The 18435-nt window shown below is 34.7% G+C and overlaps 1 protein-coding gene across 1 annotated transcript in view; it reads left to right on the top strand.

Annotated features, from left to right (window-relative positions):
• Positions 1-18435, top strand: part of LOC306875797 (alkyldihydroxyacetonephosphate synthase, peroxisomal-like) — a 40183-nt gene that overhangs the window by 8640 nt on the left and 13108 nt on the right. Inside the window, exons 5-12 of the mRNA XM_079426540.1 lie at positions 582-656; positions 1896-1967; positions 3010-3089; positions 5294-5374; positions 7386-7511; positions 7670-7778; positions 11596-11723; positions 14792-14843. Of these exons, the coding sequence (XP_079282666.1) occupies positions 582-656; positions 1896-1967; positions 3010-3089; positions 5294-5374; positions 7386-7511; positions 7670-7778; positions 11596-11723; positions 14792-14843 (723 nt within the window). The remainder of the gene's footprint in view (positions 1-581; positions 657-1895; positions 1968-3009; positions 3090-5293; positions 5375-7385; positions 7512-7669; positions 7779-11595; positions 11724-14791; positions 14844-18435) is intronic.

The raw sequence follows: 18435 nt of genomic DNA, 5'->3' as shown, positions 1-18435 counted from the left end.
GCTACATTTATCAAAAAGTAAACTACAAATATACAATAAAATTGCAATTTAAAATAACTTTTCTATTTTAATATATTTTAAAATATCATTTAAAATCTGTGATGGAATTTTCAACATAATCACTTTGCTGCTCAAGAAACATTTGTTTTATTATTATTATCATTGTTGAAAATGCTTCATATTTTTGTGGAAACCATGATTTTTTAAAATAGGATTCTTTGATAAAAGGTTACATTTTTTTAATTTGATACAGAAATCTTTTTTAATGTTATAAATGTCTGTGCTGTCACTTTTGATCAATTTAATGAATCCTTGTTGAATAGAAAAAGTATTAATTTCTTAAATCATACTAACGGAAAACCTTTAAATGGTGATATGTTTATTAAGAGATACAGTATTACTCGAAATCTTATTGGGTACCTCAAGTAAATAAAATGGACCATATGTGTTCATATTACAAAAAAGATTGGAAACTACCTTTTTCCCATTTATTTGGGTGCTATTTATTGTCTAGTACTTTACTAGTATGAACAAGCTGGATTTGGATGTCTTTCTGAAAGCTTTTTTCTTGTCCTCCTCAGGTCACTGCCTGCATGAGATCTTTGCCCTTCGTGAGGGGAGGATAGGACGGGTGCCCGACATGGTGGTTTGGCCAGGTGAGTGACTGCAAAGGGTTAAGCATCAGTGGCTGAGTGCTAATTCATATTCATGAGAAACTGCTTTAATTAGAGGGAAAGGGGGCGTCTGCCATCCAGTGATACTCTAGCTGCCAGAGCAGCTGCTTTCTGATTGGTGGAGTCCTGACAGCACCATTTCACAGTCTCTGATTGATGGCTGAGCTTTGATTAGAAGAGTACCCAAGCAGCCAGCAAATCATCTGCCTCTCCGTTATACGCCTCCGAACAGAATATTCTCTCATGGAGAATTCATCCTTACCTCAACGGTTCTCCAATCATACAGGATTCACCCTCAGTAGATTATCCTGTAACCATCACAGTCTCCTTCAGAAAACCTTCTGCGCCCCTCACACACGAGAAATGCTTGTTTTTTATGATCTCAAAGAAATGTGAATTTGATATTGATCTGAAATTGCTTTTATTCACTGTCCAATCACATCCCAGTGAATAAAATCACACTCCAGTTTACATTATTTCCAACTGAATGCTCTCTTTCACTAAGAAATGTGACGGTTTGTAAACAATAAGGTATTGATCTTAGATTCACTGTCACTGTGTTATTGTGTGGGATGTTTAGTGGGCAGTCGGATGTGCTCCAGTGGGTCAGTGCTAGATATTGATCCACTTATCTGGCGTAAAAGGGATTGAGGTGTTTTTTTTTTCCCCCTTACAGAACAAAAATATTCTGCAGTTGTACAGAACTGTTCAAAAGTTTGGAACAGTTAACACATTATAATGTTCCAAAAGATTTCTAAACGCTGTTCTTTTGAACTTTCTACTCGCTAAAGAATCTTGAAAAGAGCATCATGATTTCTGCAAAAATATGAAGCAGCACAACTGTTTTTCGACACTGATAATAAGAAATGTTTGAGATGCAATCAGCATATCAGAATGATTTCTGGAGGATCATGTGACACTGAAGACTGGAGTAATGATGGTGAAAATTCAGCTTTGATCACAGGAATAAATTGCAGTTTAAAATACATTAAAATCGAAAACCGTTATTTTAAATTACAATAATATTTCACAATATTACTGTTTTTACTTATTTTATTTTTTAAATAAAAATAAACGCAGTCTTGGTGAGCATAAGAGACCTTACAAAAACAAAAGTCTTGAACAGTATTCTAAACATCAGAGATGTTTTGTTAGTAGTCATATGAAAGTGGTTTAAATAAGTTGAGTGGATTATAATGGTCATTTCATATTTTTTTTCAGGCTGTCACAATGATGTGGAGAAGATTGTGGAACTGGCCTGCAAACACAATGTCTGCTTGATACCATATGGAGGCAAGTACCTGCATAAATAAAACGCATCTAATGCCGATGATTGGAGTTGTCATTTTAAATATTGTTTATATATAAAACAAGATAAAAAACTACCACTTTAGCTTTTTCATGTCATTTAACCGTTATATCTTTAGTTTGTGCTTAGTTTATGCTTCTTTGCACTTTCCTGCTGTTTTATTCACTTTCCCCAAATTCTGAGCACACTCCAAATAAAAATAACACAAATTAAATGAGAAAAATAACATTGTTTTCTGTAGATTAAATTTACACAAAAAATGAAGGTGCACAACTGTTTTCAGAATTGATGATAATCTATTTCTTGAGCAGCAATTCAGCATATTAGAATGATTTCTGAAGGATCATGTGACACTGAAGACTGGAGGAATGATGCTGAAAATGCAGCTTTACCATCACAAAAATTCAATTTTAAGATATATTCAGATAGAAAAAGTTATTTTAAATTTGAACCATGTCTACTGTATTTTTGAGCGAACACATGCAGTCTTGGAGAAAAATTACCTATCAAACTTTGAACATTATACTGCATATGTGTTTTCCCCCATATTTTATTTATCTGTATGTTTGTATAATATATCTATTGCTTTGGCAACATTGTGATGTTACACAGTCATGCCAATAAAGCTCATTTGAATTGAATTAAATTGAATTGTATTTTATCTAGTGCTGTCAAATGATTAATCGCATCCAAAATAAAAGTTTTTGTTTACATAATATATGTGTGTGTACTGTGTATATTTATTAAATATATATAAATACGCACACATATATTATCTATTATCTAAAACGTTTATTTTGGATGCGATTAATCACGACTAATCATTCGACAGCACTAATTTTTAATGAAGTATTCAGAACATGAACCTAAATACCTAAAAAAATATATTTTTTATTATTACATTGTTAACAGAGCTGTTTTCAGATCCTGTAAGTTTGGATATGTGTGATTTTTTACAATATTAACCCCGCCCCTCTCTCGCTCTCTCTCTTTCTCTGTCTCTTTCTCTGTCTCTCTATTGATCAGGTGGGACGAGTGTGTCCAGTGCTCTAGAGTGCCCTCGTGAGGAGACTCGCTCCATTGTCTCTTTGGACACATCTCAGATGGTGAGTGTTTATATGCATGCAGGTGTGACATACTGACACTCATTTAGCACCCGTGTGTGTGTGTGTGTGTGTGTGTCTATGTGCATATATTAAATATCCACGCCTACAGAGCTTTCTGCATACTGTACCTGTCTGTGCTTCTCTCCTTTACCCTCTCCTGCACTTTCTCTCTCATTTTCCCCTCTCCACATACTTCATCTGCTGCTCTGACCTTGTCTGGCATGTTATAGAGGTCGCGGGGTCATTCACATGAAAGGCAGCGAGTCATAAGAACGGTTGTTTTATGAGCGCAGTGGCGTGATTGATAGCTGAGGGGCGGAGCCACCTGTGGAGACAGGGCGGTTTCCTGAAGTGCATTTAACCCCTGTGGAAACAAGGGGACAAAACCTGGCTGATACTCAGAAAGCCTGAAACACACACCAGCTAAAGCCTGATTATATGTGTGTTTCTGTTGCGAAATTTACAAAATGTGCTGATTTTACTCGTCAGCCGAACAGGAAAGTCAGAGTTATTACAGATCAGACGAGACTGAAAGCAGCGGTTTGTGTTGCTGTGGTTCTCACTCACACACACACACACACACACACACACACACACACACGGTGACCTCTCTCTGTGCTGACTCGCTAAGCTCAGATATGTGGGCTGAGTTTAGCGGCGGTGAATCAGTTTGACATGTGGCTTGAGGGAGACCTGCGAACACACTCACAATGTCAACACTTGCACTTTAATCAAAATCTCTCTCATTCTAGTCTACTCCAATCATTATAATCAGCCTTTTATACCTACTGTATTGTAGTATCTATTGCAGTGCATCTCAAATTTTACTGTGTGTTTTTGCCCACATGCTCGTACACAGTTTTTTTTTTTTTTTAATTTTGTCTATTTGTTCTGTCTTGTTAGAAAATAACATTTTACAAAATCAGGGTTTAAACTGTATTTATATAGTTAGAGATAATTCTCCCAAAAATTCAGATTCTGTATGCACATCCACATACAGTGTTTTTTTTTTTTTTTTTGTAGTCCAATATTCATCTTAAGGATGTCTTTTATTATGAGGTTGATTTAGCGTCATGTTAAATCAGATTTACTTCTTAGGGGATTTTCATGTTAGGTATGTTCTCGTGATGATATATTAAACGGGGCTCTCGGAACGTCTTTCTAAAAGTTGATGTATTCTTCTTGACTCTTCATGTGGTTTTGATTTCTGACTTGCATTTGTTTAAAAATGCAACACTCATGTCATGAATTGATATTTAATTAATTGATGTATTTTAGCTGACAAAAACGTACTACTGTTCAAAATTGTAAAGTCTGTAAGACTTTGTTTTAAAATAAATTAATACTTTTATTTAGCAGTGATGCATTAAATTGATCATGAGTGGCTGTAAAGGCATTTATAATGTTGCATAACATTTTTATTTAAAAAACAAAAATCTGTTCTTTTGAGCTTTATATTAAAGACTTTTCAACATTGATAATAATAAGCAATTATTCTTGAGCAGTAAATCAGCAAATTAGAATGATTTCTGAAGGATCATGTGACACTGAAGTCTGAAGTAATGATGGTGAAAATTCAGCTTTACATTAACAGGAATAAAATACATTTTAAAATATTTTCTAATAGTAAACAGTTATTTCACAATATTACTCCAGTGAATAGTATACAACCCTGTTACCAATTTTGGCATAGGGTTTTTGACTATTCAATTTCGATGTTTGTTTGATTTTTGATCTTAGAAAATAATAATCAAAAGTTGAATTATATTTGGAAGCATTCTAGTAACAGGGTTGCAAAAAAATGCAGACATGAAAAAATGTATTGAAAATTAAAGGGGTTATACTATAAACTATAACGGTTATACTATATAATATTATACTATATAACCGTTATAGGAATAATTCACCCAAAAATGAAAATGGTCATTTACTCACCCTCACATTGCTCCAAACCTGTGTGACTTAATTTCTTCTTCTGAACACAAAGAAGATATTTTGAGTGAAAGTCAGTGGTAAACAGACTTTCTTTAAAATATCTGATTTGAATTATTGGGTGAATTGTCCCATTAAGAGTTCCCTGCTCTGTTATATGTTTTATTGCTCCCATGTTTGTCGAAAAAGCACTCCTCTTGAATTATAAATGTTAAAACTAGAGGATTCCCTGAGTGATCTGTCATATTCAGTTATTTGTCCCTTTTGTTTAGAACCGGATATTGTGGATTGATGAGAAGAATCTAACAGCTCATGTGGAGGCTGGAATCATCGGACAGGATCTGGAGAGACAGGTCAGTCATCTACACACTGGGTTTACAACCACACTACAATAACCAATACATTTCTGAGCAAAGAGCTCTCTTTATATTCGGTTTTATATATATATGTATATGTGCTGTCAAACGACTAATCGCATCCAAAATAAAAGTTTTTGTTTACATAATATATGTGTGTGTGTGCTGTTTGTTTTATGTATATATAAATACACACGCATGCATATATATAGAAAAATGTTCTATGCATATATTTGTATATAATATAAATATATATATATGTAAATGCATGGAAATATTTTCAAAATATATACTGTGTGTGTGTGTGTGTGTGTGTGTATACACAGTACACACACACATTATGTAAACACAAACTTTTATTTTGGATGCGATTAATCGTTTGACAGCATATAAATAAATAAATATGTATATATATTTATTGTGTGTGTGTGTGTGTGTGTGTGTATGCGTGCACATGCGTGCCAGCATTAATTTTAATGCTGAAGGGTAAAAACAGGCCATTTGCTTGTGCCTTACTGTCTGTTCACCAAAACATACAGACCAGATGGTCCCATCAAACTAATGTCGAAAAATGGCAATGGCCGCTGGTCTGGTATTTGTGTGTGTGCGTGTGTGAGATGAATTCCAATCAGTCCTTCACTATGTGTGTGTGTGTTGGAGGGATGCAGGACAGATGGTGGAACATTAAAGTGTGTTTGTGTTTCTTGGGGGTTTGCTTAATAAAATCACCTGGAGCGTGTTTTATCTGAGACTGATCAATAAGACCATCGGCTCTCTCACAGGTATACGGCTGTCACGCTCACACACTCCATATCATGAGTCTGACCGCAGGAAACAGATCTAAAACGTTCCATAAGGCTTCAACACCACTGTGTTTATCCAGAAACACATTTCCTTTGAGGATGGTGTGTTTTATTGACAGTAGTGTGATTAGAATGTTTATTATAAAACCGATATCGTCCAGCTCCTGGATTCTGATTGGTCAGGACAATTTGTGATATTGTAACAACTATGATGTTCAACATCTGTTCACCAGCTGCTCTGTGTAATATATACAAGGGTGTTTTTTTTTTATATATCAATTTTGTTGCCTAAAGCAAGATTCAGATTTAATTTATGGTGAAATTTGTTTTTGTGTTTCAAAAAGAATGTGAGACAACTGGTTTTTGCCAGTATTAGCGCCAAGGATTTCTGTCACCACTGTGTTTACAGATATGACTACCGTTCAGAAGTTTGGGATTGGTATAATAAAAAAAAAATAAAAAAAAGTTTTTTTTTTAAAGTAAAGACAGATTTGTGAAAAATTATGTCTTTACTGTCCCTTTTGAATAATTTACTATGTCATTGCTGAATAAAAGTATTAACATCTTTCAGAAAATAAATAATAAAATCTTACTGCCCCCAAACTTATGAAGCACCAACTAGGGATACCCTAGTAAAAAATAATCTATTTAATACACTTATTTCATACTAAGGTATAGTTCAAATCTATTAATATATCTACTGACATGTTGCTCGAGACTTACTGAAAAAATGATAATTAATCTTTCTTTGGAGTATTACTTGTGCACAATGGACATTTCCGAATGTTAAGCCTAAAATGTGTTTTTATGTCACTATTGATGGGGAATAATATCAGAAGTTGCTCCAAGCCTGTATGAGTTTTTTTCTACTGTTGAGCACAAAATAATAATTTTGAAGAATGCTAGTCACCCAAAAGTTCCATAGATAATTTTTTTTCCATGCTATGGACGTCAATGGCTACCGACAGCTGTTTGGTTACCCACGTTCTTCAAAATATCATCTTCTGTGCTCAACAGAAGACAGAAACTCATACAGGTTTGGAACAATATCAAGGTGAATAAATGATGACTGAATTTGTTTTTTGTCAGAGGCTGTATTATTTTGACAAAAACGTACTTAATGAGTTTGATTAATGAAAAATATTATGTACAGAAAACAATGCATCCCTTGTTGAGGTTGTTTGGTGTGTTTTATGTGATTATAGTTGAATGAGCGTGGTTTCTGTACGGGCCACGAGCCGGACTCCATGGAGTTCAGTTCTCTGGGCGGCTGGGTGGCCACACGGGCGTCAGGCATGAAGAAGAACATCTATGGCAATATTGAGGACCTGGTATGTTTCCCTGTTTCTCAACACACAAACACACACAGGTCTGGGACAGAGTTCACATTCATGCTCACACACTTCAGATGTTTCATCCGCATCAGTCCTGCAGTGTAGATGTATTGCTGGAGGTCATTCAGGGTACCTGTGATCTCATGTGTTCCCAGGTGGTGCATATAAAGATGGTGACCCCTAGAGGAGTGATTGAGAAGAGCTGTCTGGGGCCCCGCATGTCCACCGGCCCCGACATACATCACTTCATACTGGGCTCAGAGGGTACGGACTCATGATGTTTTGTGTGAGGAATGTTTCTGAAAAGATCAGTTTCTCGGTGAATCTTCAGAAACGTGTCAAGAACATGTTTGGCATCTGGCTTGTATTTCCCCTCAAAAAAAATAAAACAACTAATAGTGATAAAAGAAAACAAGATCTATTTTTAAGACCATGAAAGTTTTTAATTTCTTGACAGTTAAGAACATTTCGAACAAATTCTTAATGTTGAATAGCCTTCTTTTTATCATGTATAATTTCTTCGTTTTGAGGTGAAATTACAGCCTGTTTTTGTTAGCGATTGCACTTTGAGCGATCTCAAATTCAGTTCAAATCCTTTCTGATCCCTAAATAATCAAATAAATAATGAAAAAAATCTTAAAAAAAAAAAAATAAATAGTTAAAAATGCTAACTGACAACATAATAAGGGTGTTTATATTGTAGTGAGAGTTCTTATCAATCACTTTTATTAAAAACAGTCCTCTTAATCAGAGAGATTTGTAAAGCAAAAATGTTGTTTGTCTTTATCAAAGGTCATTTTGCCCTGTTTGGGCTTCTCCAAGCTGCAGTCATATCAGCATGAAGTCTTGTCCATTCTGCCATTTTTTTTTCAAAGTAATAACCACACGCTTAGATGGGAAGAGACCAACATGTAAAGTGACCAAGCACAGTTAAAGAGAGATCAATTTAAAACAAATTATACAATGCACAATTAAGCAAACTGAACAGTTCTAGTAGCTTACCTGATATTAAAGGAATAGTTCAACCAATATTTAATTTTTTTTATTTACTGACCTATAGGCCATCCAATAGATATACATTTATTTGATCTTCAGAACAGATTTGGAGAAATGTAGCATTGCATCTCTTGCTCACCAGTGGATCCTCTGCAGTGAATGGGTGCCGTCAGAATGAGAGTCCAAACAGCTGATAAAAACATCACAATAATCCACACCACTCCATTCCATCAATTAACATCCATCATTAAGGTGTTTTAACTTTAAACCATCACTTCTGACCAAAATATGACTCTATAATCCATAATAACGCTTTCTCCAGTAAAAAAAAAGTCTTACCCCATGTGATGTTTTTATCAGCTGTTTGGACTTTCGTTCTGACGGCACCCATTCACTGCAGAGGATCCACTGGTGAGCAAGTGATGTAATGCTACATTTCAAGCAAACTCATCTACATCTTGGATATTCTGAGGGTGAGTAAATTTTCAGCAAATGCACATTTTTGGGTGAACTATTCCTTTAAGTTCTTCACGTCTTGGAAAACTTTGGTAAGTCCATAGTTCTTCCTCACAGAAGTCATGTAGCAGTCATGCCATCTGACTGAAACTTGTGATTTTGAAAAGTACTTTCCAGTTTTGTGTGCAGTCAGATGATCAGGGACTAGAGTGTGAAACTGAGACTGTTTGGGCTTTCCTGTGAGCCAGTAGAGGGCAGTGAAACATGTTCAGCTTTCAATGCCAATGCTTCTCGCACTCTGCTCAGAGAGGGCGACAAGTCAGAACTATGTGCTTGATATCTTATGTATCATGATGCTGTTTAAACGTATCAACTTTATCCAAAGAAAAGGATATTGTTTATTATTGTTAATTTCTCTCTAAATATTCATTAAGCCGTTCATGAAGCCCTGAACTGATGAAAATGGGTCATAATTGTTGTGTTTGGTAAAGCGGTCTGTGAAGCTTTTTATGGCTCATGAATTCTTTGTGGGAGGATGAATATTTCTCAGGATTAATCTGCATTAATTAAACATTTATGATTCCATTAGGAAGGACATCTGGCTTATTTAATGGCTTTGTAATGTCAGGGGCATTTAGACACTTAAGAGAGACCCCTTTTTCCCCTCTGAGACGTTAAAGTTCAGATGACAGAGTTATTGTTGTTGTTTTTACGGGGGTCAGGAGATCTTTAGATGTAAGGATTCCCGTCTGAGAGATGTGTGTGTGTGTGTGTTTGATGGCAAACTGGGTTATTGGCATGTTTAAAGGAATATTCAGGGTTAAATACACACAACCTAAGTGATGTCTGTTATCATTGTAAAAATATCCTGTTAAATTACAGTTAAAAAAAAAAGCCACCTGTGGTTGCCAGAAATTAATCATAAAAAAGTTACTGTGACAATGTTTGAGATATTACGGGATGGCATAAACTTTTTTTAGAATTGTAAATTTTATTGAGTGATATAGTGTTAATATACCAAGTTACTACCAACAACCAAAATCTCCTTTGTAGCCTAAAATGTTCTGATAACCACCATAATAATATAGGTGAAAGCCACATGATGAATTGAAGTTCATCTGAAGTTTCCTGTTCATAAAACATTTCCACTATTATTGAATAGAAAATAAAGTCACTGGGACACACACAAACACAAAACACCATTATGGTAACACTCATTACTTTAAAATATGCAACAAACATTTACTCATACATTGAATTTGTTACACAAAACACCCTAAAGGACACTCCTGATAAAAATAAGAAAAAATGAACTGTTTGAATGAAATGTAATCAGATGTGCTGTGTCATGCAGGGACTTCTGGGAATGTATCATTACTGTTTTTGATGTGGTAATTCACATAGTTGTCATAATCAGTAGTTATAATGATATAGTAATTCAGTTTTTACTTTCAAAAGCCATTAATACAGTATTTTACAGTAAAGTTACATATTATGTGATGTTAAACAATTTACTTTTAACTTCTGTTTTCTACCATAAATGAAATGGCAAATCATAGTTTTTAATACCAAAGACATACATTTGACAGTACTTTGTAGTAAAATGTACATAATTTATTTACTTTTACTGTTTGCGCCATAATTTATATAAGTCCGTTTTACTTCCAAAAACATAGATTTGACAGTATCTATGATTTGATTGTATTTCACAGTAAAATTACATATACTGTGATGTTAACTTTTTACTTTTACTGTTTTTCACTGTAAATGATACATTAATTCATTATTTTTACTAATAAAAACCATAAATATGGCGGTATTTTACAGTAAAATTCTATATAATGTATTTTTACCTTTTATGATAAGGACTGTTAAACAAATTAACAGGTTTTTACTGAAGCATTTTATAGTCTTTTTCTTTAAAAGAAAATTAGTTGTGCCAGTTCTTCCAGTCTTTTTACATTTTAATGAAGACGATGAGTGAAGGATGAGGATGAGTGGTGTGTTGTTGCTGAGGTTTGTTCTGCTCATAAAGCCTCGTCCAGCAGGTCTCACTGATGGGTAGCATAAACTCTCCACAGGACTTTATCTCCAATGTTGCACACTCACACATGCACGCTCGCTCTGGGCTGTCAGTAATGAGTCTAGAAGCCCAGTCTCGGAGCAACAGACGCAGGGTTTTCCTCAGGGGTCAGAGGTCATGCTGGTTTGAGACAGGAAGCCTGCTGCGCCGGGCCCTTGGTGGCTCTGCTCTCCCCTCAGTGTGACGTTTGATACTGACCTGCTTTATGTCACAGAACACAGTCTGTAAATCTCTCTGCTTCCTTTTGGAGCGGAAGAAACTTGAGCGTTCAGGTGAAAATGAACACGCAGATCTCCTGCAGAGAGCCAGGGGCTCCATTCATATGTGTGTGTGTTGCATAGACATTTAACTCTCTGGTATCCTTTGCTTGATTTTAAAGACTATTCAAATCATGCATCTTTCAGATCACACACATTTTTAGCCTTTGTGTGCGAGACCGTAATAGTGAATCAGATCAAACCTTAAAACCAGTCACTGCTGTGATATTCTTTGTGACCACATGGTTCCCATATGTTTAAACTGATTAATATATGTCTTGCTCCTTAGGAACTCTGGGGGTGGTGACTGAAGTTACACTGAAGATCCGACCCATTCCTGAGTATCAGAAGTACGGCTCTGTTGTCTTCCCAAACTTCCAGCAGGGTGTGGCGTGCCTGAGAGAGGTGGCCAGACAGGTCAGTACAGGACTAAATGGGACTCAAAAAACAAATCCAGCAGTGCTCAGGCTAACTTAATTTTCTAGAGATGTTTGATTCATAGACAATCTGAGTGATGCTGATTGCAAAATGATGTTATAATGTTACTGATACACATAACCAGAACATTACCATTCAAAAATTTGGGATTGGTAAGATTTTTTTTTAAATGTTTTTGGAAAGAAGCTTGTGTTCGCCAAGGCTACAGTAATATTGTGAAATATTACAGTTTAAAATGTTTTCTATTTGAATACATTTTAAAATGTAGTTTATTCCTGTGATTTCAAAGCTGAATTTTCAGCATCATTACTATTAAACCATGATAAACACAAATTAAACAAGGTTTTGCTACACTAACCATAGTTTAACCATGGTATTTGTAGTAAACTGTGGTTATACAAAATGGCAATCCAGCCCACCAAAAAATAAAACACAAACGTTTAGTACACTTTTACTATAATAAAACTATGGTTAATTTTCATAAGGCATGTCACATGATTATTCAATAATCATCCTAATATGCTGACTTGCTGCTCAAGAATTTTTTTTTATTATTATCAATGTTTCTTTCTGCTTAATATTTTTGTCAAAAAATTTCAAAAGTTCAAAAGAACAGCATGTATTTGAATATTTTATAAATGTCTTGACAGTTGCCGTCATAGGGTTTTACCACATTGCTAGCATGTTGTTAGCATGTTTATAACAGATTTTACCATGTCCACAGCATGTTTTAGCATGACACTAGCATGTTAGCACATCACCTTAATGTTTTAGCATCGGTTTAGCTTGTTTTGTCCATTGCTGACATTTTGCAAACATGTGTATAGCATATTTCTAGCACAAATTAGCACATCACTAGAATGTTTCTTGCATGTTTCAGCATGAGGATAACATGCTTTAGCTTGATTACAGCACATTTAGTATGATAGCATGGTTAAATATATTTAAAGGACATTTTGTCATGTTAGCATGTTGGATGTTTCATGTGATAGTAGGGGTGTGCGATATGATGATTTTTGGCCGATAAAAATGTCTCCACGGTCTGCTTTTGAAGAAATATCATAGTATCGTGCTGCATCGCACATTCTATCAGTTACAGTTCTGGCGCCTTCGTCTCAGTATACAGTACAACGACACATACATTCACATCTAATTTTAACACGGGTATAGAGTTACTCTCACAGGACACTGCATTCGCAGTCACAAAAGTACATTCTTTGCATATTTGTTTAAAGCCTTGCTGCTTAAATGTTTAATTCAAGTGCTGTTCTGACGTGCGCTTTTTCTCAGTGTGTTCACCCGAAGCGTGCGCACTAAAAGCCTGTCAAACAGCACAAAAAAGTTATCTTTTGTGCTAATACTGTCAAAACACACGCACTTTACATACAGACTTAGTTGGTTATGTCTTAAATTAAAGTAAACAGTTGAGAGAAGAACAGATGCACGCAGCTCTTAAAGGGACAGGAGACTAAACATGCAGCCGACTTTCATTAAAGGGATAGTTCACCCCAAATCTGTATTAATTTCTTTCTTGTGCTGAACACAAAAGAAGATCTTTTGAAGAATGTGGGAAACCAAACAGTTGCTGGTCTACATTGACTTTGATAGTAGGAAAAAAATCCTATGGAAGTCACTATGGACCAGTAACTGTTTGGTTAAGCATTTATGTTCAGCAGAAGAAATAAACTCATTCAGGTTTAAAACAACTTTTGAATAAATGATGGTATGAAAATAAAACACTATGATGACAGAATTTTTATTTTTGGGTGAACTATTCCTTTAATGTTAATAAAACAACAGAACTGCAGAGAAAAATCACTCACTACCCTTGACTGAAGAACTTTAATACAGTTGCTTTAGGAATCAGTCTATATAGTGTTTTATTTTCATATTTGTTCATTCACTTTCTTGAATGCTCCTGCTAAATACACGTTGTACCTGAAAATAAAACACGGTTTGTTTTATTTGTATATTATGTGTATTTGTAATGTGTATTGATATTATTTTTAATAACAAAGAAAAAAAAATTACAGATTTTTATTTTCGCCCACTTTGGCCTAAATATCTGCTATTCTTTTTTTGTATTTTGTTACCTTGAAAGGCTTTGTCTTTATAATAGGGAAATTCGCTTGCAAAAACTTGCAAAATGGTAAAACCAACATGACAAAGAATAGAATCGTGAGCTTTCTAAAAAAATCTATATATGATGTTGTGATATGCTATTTTTTTCCATATCGCTCACTGTTTTAATAAATTGCTAGCAAATAGAAATCTTTCGTAACATTACAAATATCTTTACACTTTTGTTCAATTTCATTTGTCCTTGCTGAATAAAAGTATTAACTTCTTTAAAAAAACAATCTTACTGACTTTTGAACACTACTGTATATATTTAGCATTAAGTATGCCAAAAGTCTAAATTAAGCTCATAAAATTATTTCATATAGCTATGATATAGCTTTACTAATATCTGATAAAGTATATTGTGTATCTGTACATCTTTCATGCCTTGTAACATGCCGAATTCACTGCTGTGTGTAGAGAACACTTGTGGCATGTCTGTTAGAGAGCAGCATTGATTTGAAGGCTAGGATCTGTGTGTTGAGTAAGGCAGCGGCTCTCATTACAGTGTGTGTACCTGCAGCTCTGCTCAGACTCTGGCTAATGGCCTTAGATCGCAGCCTCTCATTAGTCTGTGGACCTGCTGCTGGTGTAGCTGTTATTGATGAGCGAGTGCAGTGCTAGCGTTCTGTACAGCACTGCTGCTTCTTAGTCCATTAAACAAACTGTGATCCAAAGTTAAAATAAAATTATTGATTATGCTCCTCTCTCTGCGTTTCACTTTGCCCATGGCTGCCTTTAAAAAATAAGGTTTTGTTTTAATTGGAATATCATTTCGATGTAGTGTAGGTGTTTCCTAAAAATACTTTCTGAGCAATAATAATATTGTAGACTTGTTTAAAACTATGGGTGAGGGTCATCATTATGCATCTCCATATATTAATTTGTTTCTGTCTGAAGTTTCATTTTCTTTATTTTTGTTTCAGAGATGTGCGCCAGCATCTATTCGGCTAATGGACAACGAGCAATTTCAGTTTGGTGAGTTTTGTTTTCCCTTAATATTACTTTTAATATGTGAAACATAAAAGATATTTTGAAGAGTCTTTACACAACTCTTTTACAATGACAGTTCATAATGACGACAGCTGCCTTCAGAAAGGAACAAAAAGCAATAAAAACGGCAGTAGTCCATGTGACTTGTGAAATCATGTGATAGCTTATGTGATTTATTAAATTCAACATAAAAACCATTGTGAATAATGATTTCCTGGTCAGTTGTGTGACCAGATGTTTGACTTGGTGAAACTCTGTCAGTCAGTCTTGATTTGTGAACCAAGTGAACAAGAACATTGTCAAAAGAGCCACGTCTTTTCTGACTTGTTAATATAAATTTTTACTTAAAGGTGACTAGGCATATGACTGTATCAAATTTTCATGTTGCGATTAATTGCTAATGCTTTTATCAGGGGATCACAATATTGAAATTTATTTGCAAAAAAGTGTTGTCATAAAGTATAATAGGTTTAATAACTATTTTCTTATAATAAGAATGACTGGAAAAAAAAGTAAAACATTTTGCACAGATTAAAGTACAAAAGAATTATAAAGACCAGTAGGTAACACTTACAATAAGATCTCATCAGTTAACCTTAATGTACTAACATTTAAAGGGATAGTTCACCAAAAATTAAAATTCTGTCATTAATTACTCACCTTCATGTCATTCCAAACCCATAAGACCTTTGTTCATCTTCGGAACACACATTAAGATATTTTTGATGAAATCCAAGAGCTCTCTGTCCCTCCAATAGACAGCAACGCAACTGTAATGTTCCCAGGTCCAGAAACGTAGCAAGGACATCGGTAAAATAGTCGTGACATCAGTGGTTCAGCTGTAATTTTACGAAGCTATAAGAATACTTTTTGTGCGCAAAGAAAACAACGACTTTATTCAACATTTTGTCTCCTTCGCTTCACCCTATAGTGCCATTTTATGCAAAATATGTACGCGGATACGTTGTTTACATTCAGATCAAAGTGTAAACAACGTATCCGCGTACATTGCATAAAATGGCGCTATAGGGTGAAAATCTTCTGTGGGACATATAAGATGTTTTGAAAAATATTTGTAACCGAACAGTTTCGGGCCTCATTGACTTTTGGTCCATACAGTGGAAATCAATGGGACCCATAACCTCTTGGTTATTAATAGTTATTAAGATAGTTGTTAAGTTTAGGTATTTGGTAGGGATGTCAAATTTACTCATGCTGAATATGTGCTTTATAAGTACTAATAAACAGCCAATACGATAATAATAGGCATGCTAAAAAGCAGCTAGTTAATAGTGAGAATTGGTCCCTATACTAAAGTGTTAGCTAAAATTTTCTTTAGTAATATGTAGAGTGCATTTTCTATAATTTAAGGCAAAACGGCGATGCAAAGCATACAGTGTGGGAGTGCAGGGTGTGTTGTCATGGTACAGTGCTGTCTCAGAAGGGCTGGCGAGGAGGGCGCTTCTGTAGTACTCAAGGTTCACACATTACTGCTCGACCAACGTATTTTGCGTCTCGCTAAAATGTGCCCCCAGGTACGTTTATGCTATGAGACCAGGTAGGAACAGACAGTGGTAGATATGAGAATGATGGTATTTATATTTTAATAAAATATTTGAATTAGAAAATAACATTATTACAGAAATCATATAATATGCTTAATATCAATAATAATAATATTTACATTATTGTTATTATTATTATTATTATTATTATGAAAGCAAAATGTTTTTGTGGAAACAGTGATGCTTTTCTTTCATATATTTGGTTCACTTCTGTAAAATTATTGTGTAAGAACTATTGTGTAATAAGTGTTATTATACTTTTTTTTGTTTATTGAACATTTATACAGCAACCTTAATGTTATTGTTTACGTTTCAGGTTTGCAATAAGTAACTACTCTGCCACAAACCTGATTTCAAAATCAATATATCATTTTTAAATTATGTGCGCAACGCCTAATTAATATTCATGAGCTAAGCCCTCTCTGTTTTGTGACATCACAAACACTGTTTCCACTGTTTAGTTAGACTATTTATTATTTATTTTGTGATGTACAGTCATTGACAGGTACATAATTTCCAACAACACTGTATATCCATAACCGAATATTACCTGAGTGTTATGAGCTAGTTATGTAATATGGGAAAGCAAGAAGTAGAGAAACACAGAGAGCCTGTGTTTCCAAAGTCATCAGTTATAATCCATTTCTGGCTTTAGAGACAGTCATCTGTTGTCATATTCTACTCCACTGAGATGAATTGGAAGATTTAGCATTTGAGAGCTTTGTTTTGGTTTTTATTACTTGTTGTTGTTGTTTTGTGTATTCATTACATCAAGTGGTTTAATTTGGTCTGGTGTAATTTATCTCTGGAGAACCCCTACTCGCGCCGCCTCGTATAAAGTGAAATTGATCATTATTTTACCAGCTGAGCAGCGAGCGAATGCACAAACTCACACAATTCAGGAACAATGAAAAATGGCCCTGGCAGCAATTAAGCTCACAGTGCAGCGAGGTTTATAACGTTACATGCGGAGATGTGGGGGAATTTGTGAGGGGCTGCCAGATATATCTGGAAAAGTTCCCCCGTCTCCAGGGATCTCATTAAGTCCTGTTCGGCTCTGTGTTTTCATCGGCGGTGCACTTCTAAGAGGCAGAGAGATGTATTGACTCTTTAATGAAGACTCCAGTCTCTGTAATCTTAATGGTTTTTGTAGCATGCACATTCTTTAAGCCCAGAAGTGTGGCTGTATTTTTATATCTGTGTTATAATCGCAATCAGAAGAAAGGGGAGATAATGAGTGTTGTTATAATGAGCGTTGTAGTTGCATTGGCTGTGTTATCTCAGAATGGTGTTGTAAGGGTTTGGATCCTCACAAACTAAAGGTCGCTGTGGCTGATTGTGACTGAAATGACCGAAAAAATCTGTTCTGTGTAAACACTACTGTACGGCAAAGTGTATGACCAAAAAAGTATGTCTCAGAATTAAGTAATTTTACATCATGGTAAAGTACCCTAGTTCATTTATTGAATATATTCAGTGCAGTAAAAACATTTTATTGTGAATTATTGAGGATATTGTGAAATATTAAATCTCGAAATTGAGATTTATACATCATCTGAAAGCTGAATAAATAAACTTTCCATTGATGTATGGTTTGATAGGATAGGATAATATTTGGCTGAGATACAATCCGAGGGTGCAAAAAAATCTAAATTAAAAAAAAGTTTTAATTTAGATTAAAAAGTTGTCCAAATGAAGTTCTTAGCTATGCATATTACTAATATAAAAAAAAAACTAAGTTTTGATATATTTACAGTAGGAAATTTACAAAATATCTTCATGGAATATAATCTTTACTTAATATCCTAATGATTTTTGGCATAAAAGAAAAATCGATCATTTTGACCCATACAATGTATTTTTGCCTGTTGCTATAAATATACCCCAGCGACTTAAGACTGCTTTTGTGCTCCAGGGTCACACATAATTTAAAATATAATTTATTCCTGTGATGTAAAGCTGAATTTTCATCATCATCACTTCAGTCTTCAGTGTCACATGATCCATCAGAA

The sequence above is a fragment of the Barbus barbus genome (genome assembly GCF_936440315.1).
Source record: "Barbus barbus genome assembly, chromosome: 10".
NCBI classification, from domain to species: Eukaryota; Metazoa; Chordata; class Actinopteri; order Cypriniformes; family Cyprinidae; genus Barbus; species Barbus barbus.
Note: the sequence above shows the minus strand (reverse complement) of the source record. Positions and strands in the feature narration are given on the sequence as shown.